We start from the raw sequence: 12994 nt of genomic DNA, 5'->3' as shown, positions 1-12994 counted from the left end.
GCTGTGCCTGGCACTTGAAAACAATGCCAAAGGTGCAAATACAAAGCCTGTGGTCTTAACTCTTACCCTACGCTTCCCAGGTGAAGGCTCTGCCCCTGCAGAACCACCCTAAAGGCGGTGGTTTGTCAGGCTGACAGCTGATCGTCATGAATGGAGCAGGGAGGTTGGAGCAGAGAGAGGAAGGGGGTTACGGTGTGCTCACAGCTTGTTTTCCGTTTCCATCTGCAAACCTCGAGCAGCGTTCAGGGGCTGTGTGCGCTCCGGTGCCACTCATCCCCGGGTCCCGCTGTAGGAAGTCACTGACCCATCACACAGGTGGGAACGCCAGAGACCAGGAATTTCTCTCTGGCTACAGCTTCCATCAGCTGATACTTCTGACAAAACACTTGGCTTCTCCACTCCCCCCTTGGCAGCCCCTGGGCTGCAGCCTGCAGTGCTGCCTTAGACCGCGCTGAGCTCTGCCGTGCTCTGTGCTGTCGTCTCCTGCTCGGGGTTCTACCTTGCGCAGGGCTCCCAAATGGCAGACTCACTGCTCAACCACTCCTGGCCCTCATTTTCGAAGCGTTGGAAGAAGAGATGGTCCTTTAAGCGAGGTAACGGCCTTCTGTGCGGGGAGAGCGGTCTGAGCCGTGTGTCGGGAGCTGGGCTGCTGCGGGGTGGTCGGGAGAGCCTGTCCTGGACCAGCAGGTAGCAAAGAGCATTGGGGTCCCCGGGCAGAGCTTGGTGTTGGGTGCGCCCCTCTCCTCGCTGCAGGGGACACCGCGTAAGTGTTGGTTATCGCTTTTCCTTCCGTTTCGTCTTCTTTTCAAGGCACATTAATGCTTTTAGGAGCTGGGGAATGGGTTAAATATCAGCCTCCTGGTTTTGTAATAACTTTTTTTCGTCGCTGCCAGTGAGTTGGAGACAGCTGTCTCTGCACGGCTGCCTGCCGAGGGCTGAGCCTTGTGTCGGGAGCTCCGGTGTTTGAGCAGATGCTGGGGAAAAGATTCCTCCAGTCTTTCAGAGTGGGGTGGTGAGCAGAGCCCCTGTGTTCAGAGCAGAGTCTGAGCCGTGGCACTTTGTGTGGCACTGGCTGGGTTTCACGGTGTCCGACAGCAGGGACGGGAAATGCCAGCAATGGTGTGAACTGGCCCCATTCCTGCATGCAGTGCCACAAGTCGGAGAGGGCAGTGAGAGCCCTTGGAATTGGGATGTTTGCTGTCCTGGAGGAGCTGGGCACTGCTGTCCTTGCCTGCAAACACTGTCTTCAGGCTGACACTTTTGGGTACCTTTATCTGTGGCATTAGAGCTCTCGATATGTGCCAATGCTTTTTCCCTCCTTACTCTCCACCCAGTTCTCTTCTGATGCGGATGTGCACAAGATTCAAACTGAACGGTCAAAGGAAGGTTAATTCCGAGCAGGAGGCTGGGTCACGTAGGCTCTGATCTGTCGTGAGCCCCGAGCAGCTTCCCCAAGCCCCGGCTAGGACACCCCACTCCAGCCTCCCCAGTGCTGTGCCTTCCGGGGTGGTTATGGACTAATTATATACATAACTATACTCAGTTGGGCTAATTTCTATAATAAATAAATCAGCCTCACACTGCTCACAAGCAGTCATTGCTTTGGAAAGTGTCTTGGTAGAGCCCTTTTCCCCCAGCGTGTGCTCGCAGAGCAGTTTGTCCCACTGGGACTTGTGCTGTGGGCACAAAACATTCAGCTCCTGCTCAGCTCCTCTCCAGGCACTGGCGTTCTGCACCGTGGCACTCGCTGGTCCACGTGGGACGTTCCCTCGGTGCCCAGTAAAGTCACTGGAGGAACCTGCACGGTGACTCTTGTGACTTGGAGAGTATCCGCAGGGCTGCAAATCCCTCTTAGCCCCACCGAGACCCTTCAGCTGAGAGCGAGCTGAGGACCGTGCTGGCTCCCCGCTCCTCTGGCCCTTCATGCCCAAAACCCAGGCCCCAAACGCAGTGATAAGACAGCAGCTCGCTGTACAGTATGTTACAGTGTTGGACAGCTTATCTTCTCCCCTCCTCCAGCCCGGGCTGTATGAGCCAATCCCCACCGCTGCCAACAGCCGACGATGTGGGGCCCAGACCAGGCGAAGGACTGCACTTCATCCGATTTTGGCACAGCAAGTTTAGCACTTGCTTTACGGAGGTTTTACCCTATAGGTCTGGACACGGTGCAGGGCGGTATGCAAAGGGCAGCTGGTGTGGGGCCAGCAGGGCAGGAGCCAGGAGGAGACTGAATAATTTTTGTTTCTCGCCCGTGATGCTCTCTGTGGTTTCCCAACAGTCTCTACCCAATTGCTGGGAAATGCCCAGACACTCTGCTCTTTCCTTCCTCCTGGGATTGTTTCATGTAGCAGAACTGACGAGTGCCTTTGTCCCACCGTGTTTGGCGTGGCCTTTCCCCAGTGGAAATGCAGAGAGTGTTTGATGCTTGGAGGATGTGATCTGCATGGCCAGAGCTCCCATCCATGTTTCCTCTGATGTTTCCCCTCGCTAGCGCCAGCCTGGCTCCAGGGTCGCTTGGGGACCTGCAGCATCCTGCGCCGAGCAGTGGAGCAGGCAGGTGAGGACGGGCCGTGCTGGCAGAGCTTGTTCCAGCACTGGCTGCTCCGGTGCTGTCTCCCGCTGTGGTGCTTGTGGGTGCGTCTCCAGGGACCAGTCCCTCCAAGGGAAATCAGCAGAAGCAGTTGCAGGAGAGAGGGTTTGAGTGCAGGTCTGAAATGGAGGTATTTAAATCTTTGTTGGGCTCTCAGTGGCCCTGCGTGCAGTTACAGCAGCACGGAGGTTTCCTTCCTTGAGACAAACCAGCTCAGCTGGCTGATTCCACTGTCCCCATGGCATCAAAACGCCCAAGAGTGTCCCAGACTGTCACATGCAGTGGATGCCTGTCACTACTTCCTTCCTCCCCACGCAGAAGCCCAGAGTAGTCATGTTTCGCCTGCCGGGAAGCTCTGGCAGAGTGCATCGGAGACCTGCTGGTGCGCAGGGACCTGCCCGGTGCAGGCAGCGACGCTTCCTCCCCAGCTCTACCCTGGGAATTCCTCTGATGAGGCTGTTCCCTGCAGCAATAACCTTTTATGGTTCCCAGCCAGAGACGAATTAAGCAACTGCAATACCTAATCTGCTTAATGTTCCCCTAAAGCAAACAGCGTATGTTCTTGAAAGTGTCATTTTGTCGTCCCATCTCCAGCTTCAGCTGAGTAAAGGTGGTCGCTGCTGTCTGCCAGTGCTTGGGGAGCTAAGATGTCCTGTCCCTGTAGCACCATGCCACAGCTAGACGGAACATGGGTCCTTCCAAATAGGGTCAAGCGTGGAGTCCAGGAGACTCGAGGGACTCCCATACTCATTGATATATGGGTGACCACCTCGATTGTGGATATAGGGATGTTCACAGCTCCTCCGACCCACCTCCCTCCTGTCCATGCTCCACGGTAGCCTTTCCTTGCTCATCCTGCCAGAACATGATTCCTGAAAGCGTTTTTTCCCCCATGAGCCCCTCCAGCAGCCCCCCTTGCCCAAGCGGCCGCACAGCTCGGCTCTATACATGGTGCCAACCGACCGAGGCGCTGGATGTGGGGAGCCCTGAATTGTCATGTCTGGTGCTCACACATTGCCTAAAATGGTCTCCCCATCGCCGCAGCCCCATGCACGCCGTGTGCTGCTGCCTAACGGCCACTGCCGCCGAGTTCACCGGAGGCTGGCTGCAAACCTGATTTATCGCGTGTTGAACGGGAGTGTCTGAAGACTCCGAGGAGGATCTAAGTCGTTTCGTGGGCCTGGAGGGGGTCTGTTGACTGCAGCCTATGCCTTGGCCAAATCCTGAGCCCTGCATGGCACAGGCAGAGCACAGGGAATATTTTCCAGGCCCCCGAGGAGCTGACTCTGTTCCAGGGATCCATTTCAGAGCTGCAGCCTGGAGCCTGGGGCAGGCCCAGAGTAGCCTTGGCAGGACGGCCGGACCCTGCTCGGGAGGAAAAAAACTCTTTGTTTTAGCTAAACTTGCGGGCCAGGGCTCTGGCCTCTGTCAGGCCACAGCGCTTGTCATCTACCGCAGCTACGCCCCAGCCGCCTCTCGGGGCTTCGCTGCTTCCTCTGAGGGTAGTTCGCTGCTGCAAGGGATGGCGAGGGCAGGGAAATCTCCTTTTCCTTCCTTCCTTGGGCTTGTATGAGGGGAAGCACCATTTGTCCTGGTCCCCCTGGCACCCTCCCCACCACCTGGTTGCTCCCCTTGAGTCCCTTCTACCTTAGCCTTCCTCTCAGCCTGTTTTGGGAGTTCAGTGGCTTTTACTTCCCACTGACAGATTCGGTTGCTCAGTTTCCCACAAGCTCGTGCTGAAATCTGCGCTAATTCAAATGTGAATTCACTTCAAAATGCTGATTTTTGATTACAAGCTGATCAGAGGCAAACCGGGTGCATCCGAGGAAAGCGAAAGGTGATGTTCAATAGCTCAGTAAACCTCTGCCAGTTTTATAGATAGAGCATTACAGATGTGGCTCAAGGGCATCCTGGGCAGGAATTTGTCTATTAATTAAAAATGTCTTGTGAAGTAAGTTCTACAACCTTGTAGTTGTAGAAAGCCCCTTTCAAATCTTCCCTGCTCTTATAGTCAGAAAACCCTTAATTAAAATAGTGCCTTCAGAAAGTGTTTTCTTTCTATATTATTTATAGACCCACACTTGAAATTACCGCACACATTTAAACACACTGAACACTCCTTAAAACAGAAAATCTGGCACCGGCAGCGTGCAGCAGGATCCAAGGAACAAACCTCCAAACTCTCCCTCACGTTTGCTGCCTTTTTCTCGTTGGCACCACGCAATTTCTGGCTGCATTGTGTAGCATTAAAGCCCGCAGCAGGATACAAGGTTTCCAAGAGTGTGTTTTTTAACAATATCTTCCTCATGTTAATGTTTTTATACTTGGCTTTGCTGGAGTCTAATGGGTTTCTAGCAGTTTCTTGCTGTTTTTTCCCGCTGGACAGATATGGCTGCTTACAGTCTCTTGCTATTGTTCTCTGCATCTTCAGAGATCCACTACCGTGTTTCAGCCAACAGCCTGGCTTTTTTCCCTTCTCCTCAGCTGTATGTATCTCGAAGGAATAAAAGGTCTCCATGAGTCATGCGATGGTTTAGAGATCGTGGCTAACGTTTACAGTGTGTCTCGTTGCATAGGAATGTGCTTCAGTCAGCTGGACGATCTATTGTACCATGAAGCACATCCAGACCTTGTTTTTGTTTCTCAATGAGTTATCGGATGGTGTAGACACACTCAGGTTCACACTGGCTTAGCACTCCTGTGTGGGGAAAACCCACACGAGTGAGCTGGCCCAGGAGAATTGCGCACTCCCACTATTGCTCTGCACATTCAGTGTTGTCTGGAGTCACTAATGAGCCTCCTTGGCCTCTCAGTGGCATCCTTTATTCCTTAAGGATTAAAATAAAATCAATCAGTGCTTTTTTTCATAGATTCCTGCTTTAAAGGTCCATAATGTCAATAACAGCCCTCAAAATGTGCTTAACTCTTCTGTTTCACTGTGGATACAGCCTCTGCGGCACAGGGCATCCCACGAGGGTCTGGCTGGGGTGGTGCAAGCCTGGTCTCTGCCCTTGCACATACCATGGCTCAAGGGAGGAGGTTTCTGCTGTTAGGGGACCCCTACACCAGGTTCCCACAGGATCAAGGCTGCCGAGGCCCTGAGATTGCCCGGCAGTGCCTGTCTGCAAGGGGCGAGGGAGCAGAGGGCCATGCGGAGTCTCAGGGATGCCTAATGTCACCTCTCTGTGTGTGGCTGACTTTACATCCCTCCTAGTCACCCGCTCACATGCTGTGACCTTCTCTGTCTTGCAGGGTCCGACTGCAAGCCGTGCTTACAGGAATTCACTGACCACAGCACCCCTGCTTTGGAGTATCCCAATCCCAAAAGCTTCCTCCCATCCCTGATTGCTGAGGATGAAACCTTCTGCACCAGCATGGCTGAAGAAAAGGTAAGTGTCCTCTTTCCTTCCACTACCACTACGTGAGGCAGGAGCCAGGGTCAGCAAACTGGGTGTTCAGCAGCATATTCAGAGGGACTGTGGTGGAATAAGGGCAGGGGAAAGGGGTACCGATCCAGACTATCAAGGAATACAAGGTTATATGGCTTCTGCGGCTGGGAAAAATCACACCTCTGTGCTTTGTATTGGCGTTAGGGGGAATAAGGCACAGAGAGATCTCAGGGACTGGAGGAAGCCAAGCTGGTGGGGCTGGGGCAGGTCTGGGCATGAGGTGCATGAGGAGAGTGCTACTGTTAGAAAGTCTGGTTTGAGAAACGCAGTGGCGGGCCTGGCCCCACTAGCTGCAGGTGGGCCAGGCCTTTTCTTTCCCTCCTGCCATGAGGAGGGAAAGCAAAGCAGCTCCAGCTCTGCTCGGCAGGTGTCCTCTTCGCAGGATGTCTGCAAGGCTCTTGGACGGGATTTGTGCGCTCAGGCTAAGCTGTCGCTGCCTTTGCAGGAGGACTCATCTTCCACAGAGCTGGATGTCCCAGCAGCAGAGTTGCACAGCAGCACGGAGGATCTCCTCTCAGATTCTGCTCTCCATGGGACGGAGTATTACAGAGATCTGGGACTTCTGAGCCCACCAATTGCTAAAACAGCATCAGAGACGGCAGCACAGCCAGAACAAGCAACCCAGGCTGTGTCTGCCGTTCGCTTACTGGAAGAGAGACCAGGGGCTCTGAGCAAAATGTCTGTGGATGTTGCTTTTTCCAATCCTGTTTCCTGCTTGGTACGTTACGGCAAGGCCGACTGCCGCTTTCTGAACAAAGGCCATGTTTGCTCCTGTACAGCGGTGCCAGAAGATGGTACCAGCGTTTCTGAGTGTCCTGCAGAGAGCAAAGAGCTGGACCTGCAGGAGGCCAAGGAGTCCTTCCCCCCGCTGGTGAGATCTATGTCTACCTCTCGGAGGCACAGCTGGGAGAGCCCTTTATCGCCCGTGGACTGCAAGCGCAGGTAAAGCAGGACCGTGAGCAATATTTGATATATGCAGTACCATGATGCTGCGTGAGGCCGGAGCGATCACGCCGCCCTGAGCTCTAGCTGCTGCTGGGTGGTCTCCCTCCCTTGTCAGCCTCTGCCAAAGCAGCTGGACGCCTACTGCTCATGTTGGGTGGGATGTGGAGGAACAGATGCTAAGGCAGCAAGAGCTTTTAATGTCTCCTTGGCAGTAGGAAGACCCTCTTTTCCTGGTCTTGGGGCCGGGAAGAGGATCTCGCATCTGGGGAAAGCTTGTTTCTGTCTGGAGGGAACCTTGAACAGCATCAGCTGCCCTGATGGCCTCCACCCTCCAGCTCAAAGGGAACTGCATCCACCCCAGAGGGAGCTCTGTCAAATTCTTTTTCTTCTGTGAGTGGGTTTGGTGGGGCCTGTGCCTGCAATCGCTGCCGTGTCCTCCAGCTCTTTGTCCTCCACGTGGCTGCAGAGAAGAGTGTATTTTGTAGCGTGATGCTGAGCCCTGACTGAGAGCGGTTTCCCGGACTGGCATTACTGCTGTGCTGTGCTCCTGCCACATGAATGCCTTGGGCTCCGGCTTCCTACATGCCTGCTTTCCCTGCTGACAAATGTATTGATCTCCCGAATGACTGGGAGTTAGGTGTAAGCCAGCAAAAACTATTTTTATCTCTCCTCCTTATAAGGTACCCTAAAATTATCTCAGCCTGAAATCTTGGCAGTTCTTCATCAAGCTCAGACATTGGGTCTCAGACCTATTGTTGTTCCATGCGCTGTGGATCATTCACAGTTTATGCTGTGTAACAGGCACATGAGCAATGGCGGCACAGAGTGGCTGTCGGTGTCAGGGGCTTGTTCGGTCCCCTTGCTGGGTGATTAAGCATGTGTGAGCATGGGGCCAGGGAAAGGGAATACGCCCCACTGTCCCCTAAGCAAATGCTTCCTGAAGCCTGTCTCTGGCAGCAGGAATGAAGTGACAGTGATCTGCAGACAGAACCCATGCAGAGAGTAAGATTTTCCACCGAGCCCTATCCATCATTTTGCTCCTATGTTGTTGGCACTGCAGCAGCACTTGGTGTTCAGGAAACTGGGGGGCACTGGGGGAGCTGATCCACCCCTCATTTCCCAGAAAAGGATTTCTTTCTCCTTCCTCGAAGCTGGGCCCCGGTGGGAGCAGGATTTATGACATGATGCCACAGTGATGATTTGATAAACGACAACATCTGCCATTTCTAAATGCCCAGAGGGACTTTCCTGGCATTGCCACCAGCAGGGCAGCAGCTCTCGCGCAGGCCAAGCAGGCTGCTGTCTGGGTGGCTGCACAGTCTCAGGGGTTGCTAAGAGATCAGCGAGAGCCGTCCGGCACTAAACATCCAGGGTGACCAAGGAGCTCGTGGACTCACTGATGGCAGCCAGAGAAGCTGTTTTTAACAGGCTCAGGACTTGGTGTCCAGGCTGACGCTTCCTGGCATTTCCTTTTCCATGTGGCTGCTGCAGTGACCCTCCTTGTCCCAGTTGCATGAGCTCTTTAGGACTGCCCACCCAAGGGAGGACATGGCAGGGGCTGTGCCATGCCTGACACAATGGGACGGGTCTGCTAAACTGGCTTGTTCCTCTTCCTTGAATTAGGTTCAGCCTGGATGCCACAGAGATAGGCAGCGACCCAGAGCAGGAGGATGTGGAGAAGGGGAGCCGGTCCTGCCCGCAGCCTTGTGTGCCTCTTCAGCTGCCCAAAGGGGAACTGGAAACCTGGAGCAGCGATAGGGGTGGCATGGTGATCAAAGTGGAGATAAAGCCGTTGCGCCCGAACCTCACGGTCAGCCCTGGCTTGGAGGAGGCGGTGAGTGTGTGAGGGCTGTGTGCATGTCGGCAGCAGGGCAAGCTGGGGGTGCAGAAGGTGACAAACATGGGTGTCAGCTGCAGGCAGGACTCCTTTGATGCCAGCGCTGAAGCAGGTATGCCAGGAGGTCTGCAGGAATCTCAGCTTTCTCTGCTCCAGGACAAACTGCCCCTTCTTGCAGGATAAAGGCCCTGGGAGCCGGCTGATGCACAGCCCTCTTTTCCCATAAATCCAGTTGGAACTTCCCTTGCTGCAACCTGTGTCTGTTGCCTCTTGTCCTGTCACTCTGTACCTCTAAGAAAAGTCTGAGTCCATCTTTTCTATAATCCTCTATCAGGTAGTTGAAGACAGCAGTGTGACCCCCCTTTCACACTGCTTTCCTCTGGGGAATTTCTTTGGATTCAATTAATATTAAAAGGACAATTTTATCACAGTGCTACATATGCTATAAAAGTGAGAAGTGCCTGAGAAGGTTTCAGCCACAAATGTCACTTGCTTCAGCCTCCCTGGAGCCCACACCTGAAGCCAACAAACAGTTGGGCCTTAAGGTGTCCTGTCATCATAATCCTGACAAAACAAGAGAGGGAACAGGTGAGGAGTCAGCCTGTTCCCAGTGATGTCCTGGGTCTTGATCTAATCCTGATAAACCATAGGTATCAAACCACGCAGCAAGGGAATCTGCCCTTGGGCTCCAGGGTTGGGCACAGAGGGTAGGAGGCTGTGGGAAGGCAGGGATGATCACTGGCACTGAAGCTGAGATTCCCTGCCTTGCACCTTGCCAGCCATGCTGTGCCCCGATGGAGGCTCCCTTGGTGCACAAAGGACCAAAGATGTCCATGACATTTTACTTCTCCAGGAATGTGGCAGCAACGGGAAGAGGCTGAGGTCAAGGTCTGTCCCATCAGCCTGTGAGACGGTTGCCTCCTCTCAGATACCTTGCAGTTTTGACACTTCTCTTCCAGCTGTGGAAGGTTGGTAAAGACTCTATAGATGGCATTCAAGGTGTTTAAGATTAAAAACTGGAGATGTAGCCTCTGCAAGCCTAGACATCCTCTGCCCTTCCCTTCTACATGGGCCCAAGAGCTCCTGAAATAAAAACTCAAGCTGACTTTGAGTCTGATCCTGGCTAACAGTGTAGTCTAAGCTCAGACATGCCTGTCCCCAGTGACACGTTGCCATACAACCCCTCTGTGGCTGGTGCATCGGTTGCTCCCTACTGACACAAGGCAAAGATGGTTTCCTAGGAACAAAAGGCACTGCTTCATCTGCCCGAGTTTAAATGTGCCCTTTCTCCTGTACCCCAAAGAAGGGGGCAAACATGGTTTGTGTGCAGGCCCCTTCCAACTATCCTCAACTAACCCACCCTGCACAGCCAGCAGGGGAGCAGACTCTGGGACAAGGCTGCCAGGTCCTGGTTTTTGCACCGAAAGCTGAAGAGCCTTAGAAAAACAGAGGCACCCTAACTCCTGTAAGCTTAATTTTGGCCTTCTCTGTGCTGCTGAAATCCATTAACCTCTCCCACCTGTGAGGACTGCCCCGGAGCAAAATGTAGAGACCTGTTAAGAGCACAGCCTGGGAAGTGGAGGGGAAGCTGGCTGTCATGGGGAGGGTCTCTGGGGTGTATCAGCTCCTACCCTCTAGCTGCACGCAGGATCCTCGGAAGTTGATATAATGCAGGCTTGAAAAGGGAGGGGTAACACAGAAAAGTGATGTAGCCTTCGCCTCCTTCACAGAAATGCAGTGCAGCCTTTTCCTCCCTACCTGCTCCCTCCCCATTAAAGGCAGAGTGGGAGCCCAGCAAGATTAATGGGGTCCATTCACATAGTTTGCAACATGGTGCTCTGCAAAGGCAAAACAGGATCCCTGCTGAGAGTGGTTTGTGTTCCAGGTGTTGAACCCCCTGCTCTGGAGATGCTGGAGAAGGACCACGTGTCCCCAGACCACGTGTAGGTATTGTCGGTCCTGGCTGTTTTGAGGTGGCAGAGATTTTTCAGTATATCTGAGCTACTGGAGATGCAATAGCAAAGGACAGCCCACTCCATGCTGGGGCACAGCTGAGTAGTTGGTTGTAAACCAGCGCCTGACACTTTGTGGGGTGTAGAATGTCTTTGCAAAGACATTTTCTAATCCCTTGCTTTTCTTTTGCCCCATCCCTGGTAGGCTAATTGTCCAGCAGGTACTTCAGGAGCTGAAACAGTATCATGGGTAAGTGTGTCTGGGAGAGGGATGTGGGTGGGGAGGTCATGGGTCTGCCTAGGCGCCACCTGGCAAATGACACTTGGTCCCCTGAGGGGCAAATCTCCCGGGTACCGCAATCACTGTATTCTTCCACCAAAACTAGGTTAGAATTGCAAGGAGAAGTAGCATTTCACATGCCTCTTCTGTAACTCTAAACATGCTCCTGCCCCATGTCCAAAGATGAGCGTCTCCGCTGACCCAAAAGTTTTGCTCTTGTGTTCTTTGCTGTGTGTCTGAAGTCTTTTTCCTGCACAGGGCGAAGCAGAGAGTTTGTGTGCAAGAAGGCAGTGATTCTTCCCAGCAGAACCTCACCTGGTTTGAGTTCCTGTCTAATGAGTAAGTGAGCCAGATGGTAACCCACACACTTTATGTTCCTAGAGCAGGCTGGTTTCAAGCTCCTCTCCATCTAAGCTCTGCTGCCCTGCTAATACTGTGTGTGGGACACTGGTATCTGCAGTGGTTCAGCCAGGATCGCGGCCTCATTGTGCATGGCACTGAACAAAACCACAGAGACAGCCAAGACTCGCACAAATCATTTGAAAGTTCAGCTCCTTATTTGCTGTGTCCTTTTTTGCAAGTGTCTCGTTAATAAATAACATAACTGATGCCGAACCGGATCCTCCAGGAGATGAAAAGCTCCGAAATGGGGTCCTAAAGTAATGCTTCAGGTTAACTTCATCAGTGACCTCCCTGAAGTGTGCTTTGCCAGGTAGCCTTCCCTTAGTTAAGATGTTTTTGGTCTTGTTTCAGAAATGAGGACAGTGGGAAGAATGATAAAGCAGAGAAAGGCACGAAGGTGATGCGACGTCTGAGTTCCCTGCGGAGCCGAGTCACCGGATCCTGGCAGAAGGATAAGGTGAGGGAGAGATGCTGAATTTGTGGAAGGAATTGTTGAATTCTTCAAGTAGAAAAGGGGATCTGACCCCAGTGACCAGTTAGTTGCATTGCTTTTGGAGAGCTGAGGCCTCTATATTGGTCAGCAGATGCACTGTGACCCCTAACGTAACGCACCGGACAGAGTGACTTTCAGCCCACCTTGATCCAGGGCATGTTCTGGCTGTGCCCATCTTGTCTTAGCATGAGTCGTGCAGACCAGGAGAGAGTGCTTTGGCTGGGTGACTGCCTGCATCACCCACTGCGGCGAGGAGGAGAGCCTGCAGAGGGACAGACACGTGCTGCAGTGCTGTGTCCTGCCCTTCATCACATGTGACCCTGGCCTAGAGGGACTGGCCTGAGCTTTAGGAAGGTGTTTGGGAAAAGTACTGCCATCCCAAAGGTTCAGGCACAAAGGTGCCCACTGCACTTGCTGCACATCAGCCTTCTGCGTGCTCTTTTTTACCAGCAGAGAAAGGAACGTGTGGGCAGTGCGAGACCTGTAACAGAGCTGTGTTTTTCTCTCCTTCCAGGGTAAGAACAAAGAGCAGCCAAAAGAGAGAGAGAAGGAGAAAGAGACAAAGGAGCCGAAAGAGAGATGGAAAGAGATCAATAGGCACCAGCTTGTGCCAGGGGTTTTCTCCAGTTGCGCCAGCTGCTCACTGTGTGCCAAACCTCTTGTGAATAAAAGTGGTCTGCAGTGCCTGAGTGAGTATGGCTGTCACTGTCTGGCTTTGACCCAGCCTGGCTGTAACCCGCTCCCCGGCCTCTACTCCGGCCCAGGCTGGCCATTCCTGTGCTTAAATCAGCCTCATGGATTGCCTTACTTTTCTGCCTGGCTTGACTGTACCCCACCACCCTGCTTGGCCTGGCTTGGTTGTTTCTCCAGATAGTCTAAATGATCTCTAAATCCTGCCTGGCGATAGTTTATCCTCGTTTTCTTTGGCTGCGTGACCACTTCCTGCCCTTTTCCCCCAAGGAGGGTTCTAGGTCAACTTTTCCTTTAATAATGTTTGTTTTCACACAAAGTTCTGCTTTACCCAAGCAAATATCCCTGCTGCTTGA

The 12994-nt window shown here is 53.1% G+C and overlaps 1 protein-coding gene across 1 annotated transcript in view; it reads left to right on the top strand.

Moving 5' to 3' along the window:
• Window positions 1–440: 440 nt before the first annotated feature.
• Window positions 441–12994, top strand: part of ARHGEF18 (Rho/Rac guanine nucleotide exchange factor 18) — a 46903-nt gene continuing 34349 nt past the window's right edge. Inside the window, exons 1-10 of the mRNA XM_082495209.1 lie at window positions 441–593; window positions 5843–5979; window positions 6485–6981; window positions 8608–8818; window positions 9675–9789; window positions 10707–10764; window positions 10979–11023; window positions 11312–11392; window positions 11807–11912; window positions 12463–12637. Of these exons, the coding sequence (XP_082351335.1) occupies window positions 518–593; window positions 5843–5979; window positions 6485–6981; window positions 8608–8818; window positions 9675–9789; window positions 10707–10764; window positions 10979–11023; window positions 11312–11392; window positions 11807–11912; window positions 12463–12637 (1501 nt within the window). The 5' untranslated portion in view covers window positions 441–517. The remainder of the gene's footprint in view (window positions 594–5842; window positions 5980–6484; window positions 6982–8607; window positions 8819–9674; window positions 9790–10706; window positions 10765–10978; window positions 11024–11311; window positions 11393–11806; window positions 11913–12462; window positions 12638–12994) is intronic.

Source organism: Vanellus vanellus (genome assembly GCF_965231255.1).
Source record: "Vanellus vanellus genome assembly, chromosome: 25".
Taxonomy (NCBI): Eukaryota; Metazoa; Chordata; class Aves; order Charadriiformes; family Charadriidae; genus Vanellus; species Vanellus vanellus.
Note: the sequence above shows the minus strand (reverse complement) of the source record. Positions and strands in the feature narration are given on the sequence as shown.